Below are 11,465 nucleotides of genomic sequence, written 5' to 3'. Positions count from 1 at the left end.
CTCAGCTTTCCCTTCCTCCTCTGGAGTGGAAAGGAAGGGGGCCAAGGAGAGCTGGGCCTAGCCTCACAGGGCTGCTACACCACCTTTGGCCTCGCAGCTGAGATGAGCTTCCTCAGGACACTTTGGGGCACAGCGCTCCCACTGCAGGTAAGTGGAGCTGTCAGGGTCCTAAGCAGGAATATGTCCCAGGACTCAGTGAGACTCTGGCTCTTCTGTGGTAGCCCCCACAGGGGCAGCCCTGGGGGACACAGTGCTGTACCGAGGTCACTTGTGTCCTCCTGCCCCCTTTTCTTCACAGCCCAGAAAACTGCAAGGGCTGGAGTATGATGGGGCTGAGCCAAGGCTTCTGCTCCTTGCCCTGCCCCGCTGGCCAACAGTCAGAGCCGCCACTGGCACCAGCTCTTCCTCAGAGCAGACTTTAATTAAAAGGTGAATAAAAAAGAGAGATCCCAATGCACCATGTTGTTTAAGTATAAGAGGCCAACGGTAGGAACCCCAATTCCAGCAGTGTCCGTGTCATCAGCTCCCCATCGGCCACACAGTGCAAGCAGGGGGGTTGTAGGTCCATGCTCTCTGCAAGTGGGGGCCATGACTGCCCACACTTCCCCACTGTGCTCTGTGAGAGGGATGAGTCCACAGCAGGCAGCTGGGGCTGGGAGTTCCATTGAACTGCACAGTGCAGCCTCACCGCAGGCTGCTGCTGCTGCTGGCCTGCGAGCTGCCCACCCCTGGGTGCTCGGGGCTGTGTCGGTTCTGCAGAAGAAGGATAGGCATGAGGCCTTGTGAAACTGTGGTGGTGCCAAGCACTGCTGGGGCCAAATGCATGGAGCTTCCCAACTCCAGCCCGGCAGAGGTCTGGGGCAGGCAGAGCAAAGCAGCGCATGGGCTCCCAACCTACCTTTTTTTTCTTTTTCTCCTTCTTCTTCCTTTTCCGCTCTGGATCCTCCTCTTTCTTCTTCTTCTTCTTCTTGTGGTCTGAGTCCGAGGGGGTTTCTGCAGGAAGCAGAGGTGGGATGAGCGTGGTGCAGTTAGCAGTGCACACGGCCTGCTGGGCACAGTCCTACCTGGGGGGACGGGGTCCTGCGTGCGGCTCTGCTTGTGCTTGTGCTTGTTCTTCTTCTTGGGCGGCTGGATGTGCATCAGGCGGCACTGCTCCGGCAGCTGCAGGGGCTGAGGTCAGAGGGCCCTCACCTTACTCCCAACCCCCCCGGCCCTTCCCAGGCGCTCACCGGGCCGGCGTGCAGGCGGAAGCCGGTCAGCATGGTGCCGGTAAGGGGCGTGAAGGAGCTGCCGCAGATGGGCGGCTTCTCGATGAGGGAGCGTAGGCTGCTGTTGTCGTGGGAGCCGGGCAAGTCGATCATGCCGGGCAGGTCGGGGAGGAAGTTACTGAGCTTCTCCTTCACCTTCTTGCCGCAGAACTTGTTGTAGGCGTGCTCCAGGTTGTAGTGCGTGATCAGGTTGGTGCTGCCCGTCAGCTCCGTGCTGCCTGCGGGCGGACGGGCCCCTCAGCGCCCTGCGCCTCGGCCTCACGCGCCCATTGGCCTCGCGAGCTGTCATTCCGCGCCTCCCGCCCGCTCCCTCTCTTCTCATTGGCCCCGAGCGCCACCCGTCACGCCGCAGCCCGCCCCTCCCACGGCCCGGCCCGCACCTGGCAGCTCCCGCAGCAGGTAGAAGGGGCCGGCGGCGGCCTTGCGGGCCGCGTCCTCGCCCGGCGGCGGCACGGCGGCGGCGGGCGGCGGCGCGGCCCCTGCTCCCGCCGCTTTGGCGGGCCCGAAGCCCAGGGCGGCGGCCGCGGTGGCGGGCGGCGGCTCGGCCCCGCCGAACAGCGCCGAGAAGTTCTCCATCTTCCCGGCCTGCCCCGCGCGGGGCCGCCCCGCCCCCGCCGCGCACCGATTGGTCGGGCGCCGCCCCCGTTGCTAAGGGAGACGAGGGTTCAGCCTTTCGATTGGCCGCTTCTCTCTTCCCCCGTCATTGGTCCGCGGCGCTGAGAGTTCTCGTCGCTGCCGCTCGCGATTGGTCAGCGGGAAGGACGTCCCGCCCCGCGCGGACGTGCGGGCAGTCCGCCCAATGGGAACGCGGCGGACGGTCGCCGGAGGACAAGATGGCGGTGCTGGCCCCGCTGCTGGCGCTGATCTACTCGGTGCCGGGGTTGTGCCGCTGGCTGGCGCGGCCCTACTATCCGCTGTCTGCGTTGCTCGCCACCGCCTTCCTGCTCGTCCGTAAGGTCCCGCCGCTGTGCCGCGGGCTGCCCTCGCAGCGGGAGGATGGCAACCCCTGCGACTTCGACTGGGTGAGCGGCCCTGCCGACGGCGCGGGGCTGCCGGCCGCCTGGCGCTGTCCTGCCCGGCCATCCTGAGCCCGGGGCTCCTCGGGCATCGCTGGGGCTGGGTGCCGCAGAGGCGGCCCCTCTGTGTGCAGCCCCGGCTCGGTTACCGAGGGCAGGCGGAGGCTGGAGGCCGGCGCGGCCTGGTGCGCTGCTCACCCTTGTGCAGGGAGCGCTCCGAGCGGGGGAGGGCGGTCCGGCCTTGGCTGTGCTGCAGGGCTGATCGGCTGCTCCCGGGGTGGTGGCCGTGGTTCTCGGGGTGCCCCGCTCACAGCATCTCTCTCCTGTGCAGCGAGAGGTGGAGATCCTCATGTTCCTCAGCGCCATCGTGATGATGAAGAACCGTCGCTCCAGTGAGTGGGGGCTACGCTGGGGGTTGGGGAGGGGGGGAGTGTGGAAGCTGCTTGTGGGGCATCTCTGTGGGGGTGGGGGTACTGTGGAGGAACAGAGGAAACGGGTGGGGGCAGGAGATGGAGAGAAAAAGGAGACGCGGCCTCATCTCTGACTTCTTTCCTCCTTCCCAGTCACTGTGGAGCAGCACATTGGGAACATCTTCATGTTCAGCAAAGTAGCAAATGCCATCCTCTTCTTCCGTCTTGACATCCGCATGGGTCTGCTCTACCTCACGCTCTGCATTGGTGAGACCTGTGGGGGAGTGGAGGGGATCCACAATACAGCAGTGCTCCTGGCAGGCCTTGTCTTGGCCCATCCTGTGCATCACCTGTCTGAGATGGGGCTGGAACCATCTTGCCTTGTGCTGTTGGTGCTCTTTGTAGTCATATAGGCTGTACTGGGGAAGGAGGAGCCTCCTCCAGACTAAGCCTGGGTCTTTGGGGTGTTTCAGAAGTGGGAAAAGGGGGGCAGAGGTCTTTCTCCAGGTGGGCACTGGGCTCAGGGATGCTGTTGTTGCAGTGTTCCTGATGACCTGCAAGCCGCCCCTTTACATGGGACCTGAGTATATCAAGTACTTCAGTGATAAGACCATAGACGTAAGTATCTCCTGCCCACTCTGGGTTGGCATGGGTGCTGGGCTCCCGGCCTACCATCTCTTGTTGACCCACACGGCCCTGTGGCAGGAGGAGCTGGAACGGGACAAGCGGGTGACATGGATTGTTGAGTTCTTTGCCAACTGGTCCAGTGAGTGCCAGTCCTTTGCCCCCATCTTTGCTGACCTCTCTCTCAAGTGAGTGATGCCATTTAGAGGCCTTGGTGAGTCGTCCCCATCCCAGTGGTCACTCATAGCACTCAGAGCTGTGTTCCACCTCCCAGGTACAACTGTTCGGGGCTGCATTTTGGGAAGGTGGATGTTGGCCGATACACAGATGTCAGCACCAGGTCTGTGGGGCAGAGGGGGTAGGGGGAAGCACCAGGCCTTCCAAATGCCTTGGTATCATTGTCTGCCTCTTGCCCTATTCCTGCAGGTACAAGGTGAGCACCTCACCCCTCACCAAGCAGCTGCCCACCCTCATCCTCTTCCAGGGTGGGACAGAGATCATGCGTCGCCCACAGATTGACAAGAAGGGCCGGGCCGTTTCCTGGACCTTCTCTGAGGTACATAAGGGGCAGAAGGATGTTCCATGCCCAGAGGATAGGATGTGCTCAGCATCTCCTCACAGGCGGCCATGGGAAGTGGGGGCTAGCAGGACATCACTGCTGTTGCTAATGCTGTGCTCCTGCTGCAGGAGAATGTGATCCGGGAGTTCAACCTCAATGAGCTCTACCAGAAAGCCAAGAAGCAGTCGAAGCCACGGGATGAAGGCTCCGAGGAGCTACCAGAGGGGCAAGCAGCAGCTGGCCTTGCCAATGGGGAGACGAAGAAAGAGAAGTAGGAACTGCCTGCATTCTCACCTGTCACCACTCCACCGTCCCCTGCGGTAGGGGACCAGGCAGTGCCGGCTGGGGGGCCCTGCACGTAGCACTGAGCCCGGGGGCCGCCGCTCCCTCTGCCCGTGTTGGCCGGGGCCCGTGCTAGCCTTCGGCCCCGCCGGTTCCTGGGAAGGGTAGAGCCAGGAGCCGGGCCTACGCTTCGCGCGTATCCTTCGGCTGACAATAAACGTTCTGTGCGCGTCCCCGTGTCCGCTCCGTGCCTCTGCCCGCGGGTTGGCCACCAGGCGGGGGGCTGGCTGCCTCCAGCGTCCCGTGCGCTGATTGGCTCCCTCAGCGGAAGCGCCGGGGAACGGAGCCCGCGCGCAGCATTGTTGCGGCAGCCCGCAGCGCGGCGGCGGAGCGCGGCACGTGGCGGCGGGAGCGGGACGCGGAATGGCTCCGGGCGGCAGGAAGCGCGCCAAGCGGCGGCCGGCCGAGCCGGAGACGCAGGCGGATCCCCCCGAGAAGCGGCCCCGCGGCAAGGCCGAGGGTAGCCCCGGGGACAGCGGCGGCCCCCGCGTCGTCATCGAGCACTGGTAGGTGAGCGCCGGTGGGAGAGCCCCCCCCCCCCCCGGGCTGCCGCCTCGTGGGCCGCTCTGACTGCCCCCTCCCGCAGCCGTAGCTGACGCGTATACGGGCGCAACGCCGCGGCGCTGAGCGAGGCCCTGCGCGGAGCCGTGGCTGCCCTGGCCGTAGAGATCAACCCGCGGCAGCCCCGCAGGAACAGCTTCGAGGTCTCCCTGGTGAAGGAAGACGGCAGCAGTGAGTAGGCGGGGCCGTGAGGAGGTGGTGGGGGTGCATCCCGGCGGCCCTGACCCGTGCCCGCGTCCACCCGCAGCCGTGCAGCTGTGGAGCGGCATCGGGAAGGGGCCGCCCCGGAAGCTGAAGTTCCCCGAGCCCGCGGTCGTGGTGGAGGCTCTGCGGAGCAGCCTGGCCTAGAGGCGGCGGGCACGGAGCGCGAGCGGCACGAACAACGGCACGCCGGGAGCGGCCTCACGGAGCGAGCGCCCATGAAGAGGCGGCACCAAGGGGGGGCATCGCCCCCAGTATCGCCTCCGACGCTGCAGCTCCTCCGCGGAAACGCCGTAGCCCGGCTGCCCGCAGCCGTTACCCAGCACCATTTCCCCAATAAAGCTCTGCGGCTCCGTCATACAGCTCTAGTGCTTTATTTCAGCGACACCCGACACACGATGCTGCAATCTTTTGGCCTGGGGGAGGCTGGCGTTAGCAGCTCCCCTAACCGAGGACGTCCACCTCCCCATCCGACTCCGACGAGGGGCTGGGACAGACGCACACGGTGCCGGGGGGCAGGCACGGCTGTGCCGTCCCCACGTCCACCTCCTCCTCCAGGTCGTCCTCCACCAGCCCACCAGCAGCCGGTGGCAGCCACGGCTCCGTTCCCGTCCGGGTCTCCACGGCGACGGGCTCCAGAGAGAACTGCCCATCCTGCACCACCTCCCAGCCGCGTCGGCCTTCCATCCTCCTCAGTTTCAGCCGCCCCACGGGGGGGACCGGACCCGCGGTCTCTGGAGGGAGCGGCCGTTCTCGGGGTGCGTCCGCTAGGGGCACGCTGCAGGACCCGGGGCCGCGCAGACAGCTGCGGTCGAGCTGCCGGCGGGGCCCGGGCCGCACCAGCCCGTCCTCCCGAAGCTGCAGCGACTCGAGCACGGCCACGCGGAGCCGGCGGGCGGCCGCCAGCACGTCCCGCACCTCCTCCCGGGAGGCCTCCAGCTCGGCCGTGTACAGGAAGCGCACCACTTTGCGCAGCGTCGCGATCTTCAGCCCTCCGAGCTCCAGCACCACGCGGCGCCCCGCGCGGGGCAGCTGGCGGGCCAGGCGCTCCATGAAGAACGGGCTCCACACCGCCAGCACGCAGCAGTGCGCGGCCACCACCTCCCCTGCAAGGAACGCGCGGCTGCGGCCGGCCCGGCCTTCCTCGGGGACGGCGAGGAGGGAGTCCCTGGGGCGGCCCTCCAGCCACCGAGGGGGCCGCCCGCTCACCTTCGGCCCGCAGGAGCACGTCGCAGAAGACGTCCGCCCGCTGCTGCTGCTGGTGCAGGCGCAGGAAGGCGGCGCGGAGCAAGCGGGAGCTGCGGTACTGCAGCCTGGGGACGGCCGGCGGGCAGCCCGACGGCATCCCTGCGGGGACGGCGCCGCACCTCCCGCTGCCCTCGGCCGGCAGGGGGCGCCCGCCGCGCTGATTCTGAGGCGAAGCCGCGCCGCCCGCGGCCTTCTCCCAACCGGGCCCCGGGTGTCGGGACGGCCGCTGCGCCGCCTACCTGCCCGTGCGGGTGCTGGAGGTCGCCGCCGGGGTCCGGCGTCGCGGAGAGAGGGAACGGGGCGCGGGGCCTCGGGCGCGGAGGCGCCGGGCCTGGCCTAGCGCGCCCGCACGCGGACGGCGAGGGCGACAGCTCGCGCATGCGCTTCGGCCCTGCCGCACGTGCGCGCCTCGCGCCATGACGCCTCGCTCCTCCGTGTTCCGCCCAGCAACGTCTCCGCCATTGGCTCAACTCCCGACCAATCGCAGCGCGGCGAGAACTTCGGCGGGAAGGTCGCGCGGGTGGTGCCGGTGGCCGCTGAGGGTGAGTGGGGAAAATGGCGGCGGGGCCGGGCCGTGGTGGGCTGTGTTCCGAGGGAGCTGGGGCTGAGAGGACGGGCTGTGGAGATTCGTGGGGGTGAAGACTGGACGCAGGGAAAGTGCCTGTGACTGCACCATCTTAAAGCTACCGCTGCGATGTGGCACCTTGTACCGCTCCCACGCTGGTGTTGGTTAGCTGAGTTAGCCTGTCTTGCCTCCCCAGGAGGAGCGGGTTTGGGTACACGAGCAACAGGTCAGCGAGCAGGATGTGTGCTGGCTGCAAAGAAGCTGCCGCTGTGGTGGTGACACTTCAGTCCATCGACTCAGGGCCTTGCTTTGGGTTGTGTGTGAGAAACAGCACTGGCTCTGCCTGCTGACGCCTCCAGGGGAGGCCGACTTACAGATAAACACTGGGCTGAAAGGGGAGGATTGAGGATGGGTGTTTTGGAAAGTGGCCTTCGTGCAAACGATGCTGTCTGCTTAGAGAATTGGAAATGCATTTTGCTGTTTTATAAAGCATCCATTGTAAAAATGTCTGCGTCAATCACTCCATGCACACACGCTACCAAGAGCTATAATGATCCTAGCCCATAGCCTGGAGATACTGCCTGTCCTCACAAATAACCAAAGTGGGTGGAAGTTTCAAGGGCTACAGAAGAACAAGAATCAAAACGATGCTATAGATTTTAAATCTACAAAGCTTTCTGCAACTAGTTAAACGTGGTATCATCCCCTGTGGCTTTACAGATGGGTTTTCCTGTGTTTCGACATGTAAGGGTGCAGAACTGGAACAAACCACAAAAGAAAGTAATTATGGGTCTAAGCCAGAGGCTCTGAGGTTGGTGGCAGTCTTTCCACTGACCTCGGGTGGCTTTGTGTCCAGCTGTACATACCAAGGGAAACAGTAAAACACGTAATTTCATATCAGAGTGCTATCATATGCTCCTAATAATAGAAAAAAGAGAACTGTACTCCTCTGCCCACTGCAATCTTTTGGAATTATAGTAATTGAAGCTGTAACTTGAAAAGCTTGAATCCACTGGGGACAGATGGATACGGTTATTGATTTAGGGACCTATATGAATTTCAGAATATGCTCTTAACCTTTCCTGCTGCTTTGTGATGCTTTATACTGTGCCTGGCCCATGCTAGAGCTGTGGCAGTGAGAAAGAGACTCCTCAGCAGGCAAGCCTAAGGTGTAAGCAGAAGTCGTGACTGGGAGCCTGCAAGTGGGAGGACGTCAGCTGCGGAAAGTGCTTTTCAGCTGGCTGAGCCGACCAGAGCACAGAAGTCAAAGGAAAGCCATGGAGCCAGGACAAAGCTAAATTAAAAAATTCCAAGACGCTGATATCAGAGGACTTCCTCTTGTGACCAGGCAGCTCATCAGCAGGTGAGGCAAAATCCCAGTTACAGGAGAAGGCTGTATCTTCACTGCATGCTTCTTGCTGACTCAGAGGCAGGACTTGATATCGCCTGTCTCCTTTGCTGGAGGAACAAGCTGGTGGTGCTGTGGTGCTTGCTCACCTGGGGCGGTGGCCAAGGCAAAGCTGGGCTCTTCCCTCTCTGTCACTCAGTGCGGAGCACTCTTCCCTCTCCTGAGGCCATCCCAGGGGCAGGAGTGATAAAAGGGCAAGTGTTCTGGATCTGTCCCAGTCCTGGGACACACTCAAAGCTGAAAGGTAAGAAGGCATCCTGTTGGGCTGGCAGACAGCTTTGAAGCTCTGTGGGCTCATGAGCTGACGAGGATCAGGCTGCAGGTGATGCAGGATGGACAAAGGGGCATTCACGGGCATTAGTTACAGTGTGCAAAACAGCTCCTGTGCGTCCTACTGGTGCAGGACAGGGAAGAGGAAAGCAAAGCGTTAAAGGGCAAAGTCCACTCTTACTGTGTGATCTGTTCCAGCCCACAGAAAGTGCTTTTCATGCAGAGCGTGGCACAAACAGCCCTCTGCCTCTCGGGCCCGCTGTGAGCGATAGGAACCCAATGTTTTGAACAGGCAGCCCCGTTCAGACCACAGCGATCTCACAAACTGCTGTGTGTCTTGTGACAGCGGCTGAGACAGGGAGCCCAGCAGTAGCTCTGGGAAAGAGTGGAAATCACATTTCCTGGAAACAAAGGAGAGTACGTGAGAGGTCTGGGTGGTGGAAAAGCTGATGCAGGCTCCTTTAGTCGCACTCGTTGTTCCCTAACTGTGTGTCTCAGAAGGGTTCTCTGTCCTCATAGACCCACAGAGCTAGCAACGCAAAGCCCTGTACCTGGCCCAGGTGGCAGGCCCTTTGCTTTCAGGCATTTTTAGTGTTTTGCAGGGGCAACACTGATCCCTGTCATGCAGAAGTCGTCTCCTCAGCCCCAGCAGCCCCTGGTGCTGCCTCCCCCCCTCCCCTCCTCCTACCATGGCCTTGTCTGCCCTTAAAAAAAGTTACTGATATAGGATCTGGTGATACCAGCAAACACTCCCACTGTAGATAGAGTCTGCACACAAAAGAGGCATTTTATTAGCGTAACTCTTACTCGTACTCAAAGCCAAATAGCCTGCACTGGATAAAAACACCAACACCCTTTTGTCCCATTGACAGGATCCTCTCTTTATATACCAGTATCTACATTCACTGCTAGAATTTGCTGGCTACATCTTGCCAGCAAACTGCGTGAGCATGGTTCTCTCCTTTAGGTGCTCAGAAATTGCTGGCTGAGGCTGTATATATGCAGAAGTGACCCTCACTACTAGTAGCACTCACTCCATCTACACCCAAAGCCAGACTGGGATGAGGTCCAGGCGTGCACCTGCACCTTCCTTCCTTCTCAAGCCTTACTCTCTGTGGATAGAGACCTGCAGAAACAGGATCCTAAAAAGCATGGTGTTGTGCCCCAGCCTGGCCTTTGCTTTGCCTTCGCCAGTGCTTGGCCCACCTGGCTGTGGATGGCTGTGCACAGACCTGGAAGGGCTCAGTGAATCGGTCTGGCTGGGTTCATCTCCCTGTAGGTCTCACTCTGGAAGGAAGGCGAGGTCAGTCTGCCTGACACAGTCTAAGTGCAAGTTACTTATCCTGGTTTGCTCCACAGTTTATAGGAAGAGAGACCCTGCCACTGAGCTAGTCATATCCTTTCCCGAGTCTCCCAATCAGCAGATTCTGAGCTGATTTCTTACAGAGAAGGGAAATTCCTATCTTGGGTCTTACTCAGAGCTGCAGTCATTTTCCATTAACATCCCCTTTTGCTTCTGTTACTAAATTGCAGCGTTGATCTGTCTCATTTCTCCATTTGTAGGAGTTATCTTGCACGTTGCTTGCATCTACCATGGAAGGGAAGGCTTAAGAGGTGAACGCTGGTACCCAAGCCTAGGAAAAGCACCAAAGGTGAAGAGAGGAACATACTACTTAGTGCAGACATCTGACAGATGGGACGTTTCACCCCCCTGGTGCCACACTTCCCTTCCTGCAGGGGGAGGACAACAACCTGTTGGGATTCCCACAGGAAAGGGGCTGCGGAAGCGCCTTGTTATCCTGATGTAGAACAATGCAGACCATCTCTGAACTGCCCACGCTGGGCCTGGAGACGGCAGCTCCCTCTTCCTCCTGCCCTGTGCTGCTGAGGAGCATTCCTCTGTCTGATAAACAAGTTGTCTTGCTCTGTTCCGGTGGTAACTGCCTTGTTTGGGCGTTTCGTCTGGAGAAGGCATCAACAGCACTGTAGGATGAAAGGGGATGCATAAGATGTTATTACACCCAATTACTGTAAAAGGGCAAATTTTCACATGTTAGTAACCCATCTTTTCTTCCCAGGAAGCAGCAGGATGGACTCATCCGCCACAATACTAATCTGCTGCGGGGTGAGCCCGAGCCTAGGGATCAGGGTACAATCTTCCTTCAGAAGTGAACACACATTACTGGGTGTCCTGGCTGCTGCCGGGCACCGCTGAATGAGGAGCTGGAGCTGACAGCGTGCTATTAGACCCTGTCCTGCTCAGCCCTGCAGCCCTTGGGACAGGATGTGCTCACCCGGCTTCAAAGCGACACAACTCCGGCTCCAATTCAGAGCTGGCATAGGCATGTTCACAGCAGCGCATTTCATCTTTGAAGAAACTCACTAAAGACTTTAAAGGCTGTAAAATCTCTGGGCTGATAGGAATACAGGACTGGAATACAGGAACATATCAGGTACGCCAGAAGGCTGCCCCAGGCCGTGGTACTGGTGACCACCTACCTGCTGTCCGTGCGATAGCAGCCACCCGGTCAGTGCTGAGGTGTGCTGCCTGGCTCCCCTGCTCCTACAGAGGGGCAAAGGCTTAAACCACAGGGCTAAGGGGCCCCACCCGAGCTGAGCAAAGGTGTCTGCGCTGGGGGCAGACACTCTTGCAGCCAGCGAACAGAATGATCTGTTTTACTGATCCAGCGGCAGGGAGGAGTCTGGGGGTCTGCCGCCCCATAATCTCACTAAACGCGTCCCTCTCACTCGTTTAATCCCATTGCTCTTCATTATGCTTTTTTGCTCCGAGCAAACCCCGCCCCCCGCCGGGGGATTACCTTCCCCAAACATGCAGGCGGCTATCGGCTCCCCCACCTCTCCTTGCCCAACCGCGCCGTGCATATTTACCCCTGAAATCACCTGTCCCCACCCAAACCATTCGGCAATCCTTTTCCTCTTGTCATTATCTCGCTTAGCAGTTTGGCAATCGGGAGCGGGCAGATCTTCCCCAG

At 60.9% G+C, this 11,465-nt stretch overlaps 4 protein-coding genes across 5 annotated transcripts; 2 read left to right on the top strand and 2 right to left on the bottom strand.

The window, feature by feature from the left end:
- Nucleotides 1-402: 402 nt before the first annotated feature.
- Nucleotides 403-1,844, bottom strand: MED19 (mediator complex subunit 19). Its single transcript, XM_031593269.2, has 5 exons — nt 1,649-1,844; nt 1,230-1,486; nt 1,065-1,161; nt 899-993; nt 403-753 (listed from the first exon to the last, which is right to left on the bottom strand). The coding sequence occupies exons 1-5, from the start codon at nt 1,842-1,844 to the stop codon at nt 685-687; spliced, it is 714 nt and encodes a 237-aa protein (XP_031449129.1). The 3' UTR covers nt 403-684.
- A 128-nt stretch (nt 1,845-1,972) lies between these two features.
- TMX2 (thioredoxin related transmembrane protein 2) lies at nt 1,973-4,391 on the top strand. 2 transcript variants are annotated; one of them, XM_031593265.2, is made up of 8 exons: nt 2,017-2,290; nt 2,616-2,676; nt 2,848-2,961; nt 3,236-3,312; nt 3,400-3,506; nt 3,593-3,658; nt 3,745-3,874; nt 4,006-4,391. In XM_031593265.2, exons 1-8 carry the CDS (start codon nt 2,102-2,104, stop codon nt 4,150-4,152), a joined length of 891 nt encoding a protein of 296 aa, XP_031449125.1. In that variant the 5' UTR covers nt 2,017-2,101; the 3' UTR covers nt 4,153-4,391. The 2 variants fall into 2 exon arrangements, with proteins under 2 accessions (XP_031449127.1, XP_031449125.1); XM_031593267.2 differs by lacking the exon at nt 4,006-4,391 and having other exon boundaries at nt 1,973-2,290; nt 3,593-3,647; nt 3,745-3,873.
- Nucleotides 4,392-4,489: 98 nt separating this feature from the next.
- On the top strand, nt 4,490-5,339 carry SELENOH (selenoprotein H). The gene is made up of 3 exons (XM_031593270.2): nt 4,490-4,725; nt 4,806-4,951; nt 5,028-5,339. The coding sequence occupies exons 1-3, from the start codon at nt 4,583-4,585 to the stop codon at nt 5,126-5,128; spliced, it is 390 nt and encodes a 129-aa protein (XP_031449130.2). The 5' UTR covers nt 4,490-4,582; the 3' UTR covers nt 5,129-5,339.
- Nucleotides 5,340-5,374: 35 nt separating this feature from the next.
- BTBD18 (BTB domain containing 18) lies at nt 5,375-6,594 on the bottom strand. The gene is made up of 2 exons (XM_031593268.2): nt 6,191-6,594; nt 5,375-6,087 (listed from the first exon to the last, which is right to left on the bottom strand). Exons 1-2 carry the CDS (start codon nt 6,324-6,326, stop codon nt 5,426-5,428), a joined length of 798 nt encoding a protein of 265 aa, XP_031449128.2. The 5' UTR covers nt 6,327-6,594; the 3' UTR covers nt 5,375-5,425.
- Between the last annotated feature and the right edge of the window lie 4,871 nt (nt 6,595-11,465).

The sequence above is a fragment of the Phasianus colchicus genome, chromosome 5, assembly GCF_987193195.1.
Source record: "Phasianus colchicus chromosome 5, bPhaCol1.hap1.1, whole genome shotgun sequence".
Taxonomy (NCBI): Eukaryota; Metazoa; Chordata; class Aves; order Galliformes; family Phasianidae; genus Phasianus; species Phasianus colchicus.
Note: the sequence above shows the minus strand (reverse complement) of the source record. Positions and strands in the feature narration are given on the sequence as shown.

Excerpts from the sequence above, each read along its gene's own strand:
- MED19 (XM_031593269.2), bottom strand. The coding sequence starts at position 1,844 with ATGGAGAACTTCTCGGCGCTGTTCGGCGGGGCCGAGCCGCCGCCCGCC. Across the intron at positions 994-1,064 it reads GCAGGACCCCGTCCCCCCAG|AAACCCCCTCGGACTCAGAC; the intron begins GTAGGACTGTGC and ends TGCTTCCTGCAG. Across the intron at positions 754-898 it reads AGGAGAAAAAGAAAAAAAAG|AACCGACACAGCCCCGAGCA; the intron begins GTAGGTTGGGAG and ends CTTCTTCTGCAG.
- TMX2 (XM_031593265.2), top strand. The coding sequence starts at position 2,102 with ATGGCGGTGCTGGCCCCGCTGCTGGCGCTGATCTACTCGGTGCCGGGG. Across the intron at positions 3,507-3,592 it reads TTTGCTGACCTCTCTCTCAA|GTACAACTGTTCGGGGCTGC; the intron begins GTGAGTGATGCC and ends TCCACCTCCCAG. Across the intron at positions 3,875-4,005 it reads TTTCCTGGACCTTCTCTGAG|GAGAATGTGATCCGGGAGTT; the intron begins GTACATAAGGGG and ends CTCCTGCTGCAG.
- BTBD18 (XM_031593268.2), bottom strand. The coding sequence starts at position 6,326 with ATGCCGTCGGGCTGCCCGCCGGCCGTCCCCAGGCTGCAGTACCGCAGC. Across the intron at positions 6,088-6,190 it reads CGTGCTCCTGCGGGCCGAAG|GGGAGGTGGTGGCCGCGCAC; the intron begins GTGAGCGGGCGG and ends CGTTCCTTGCAG.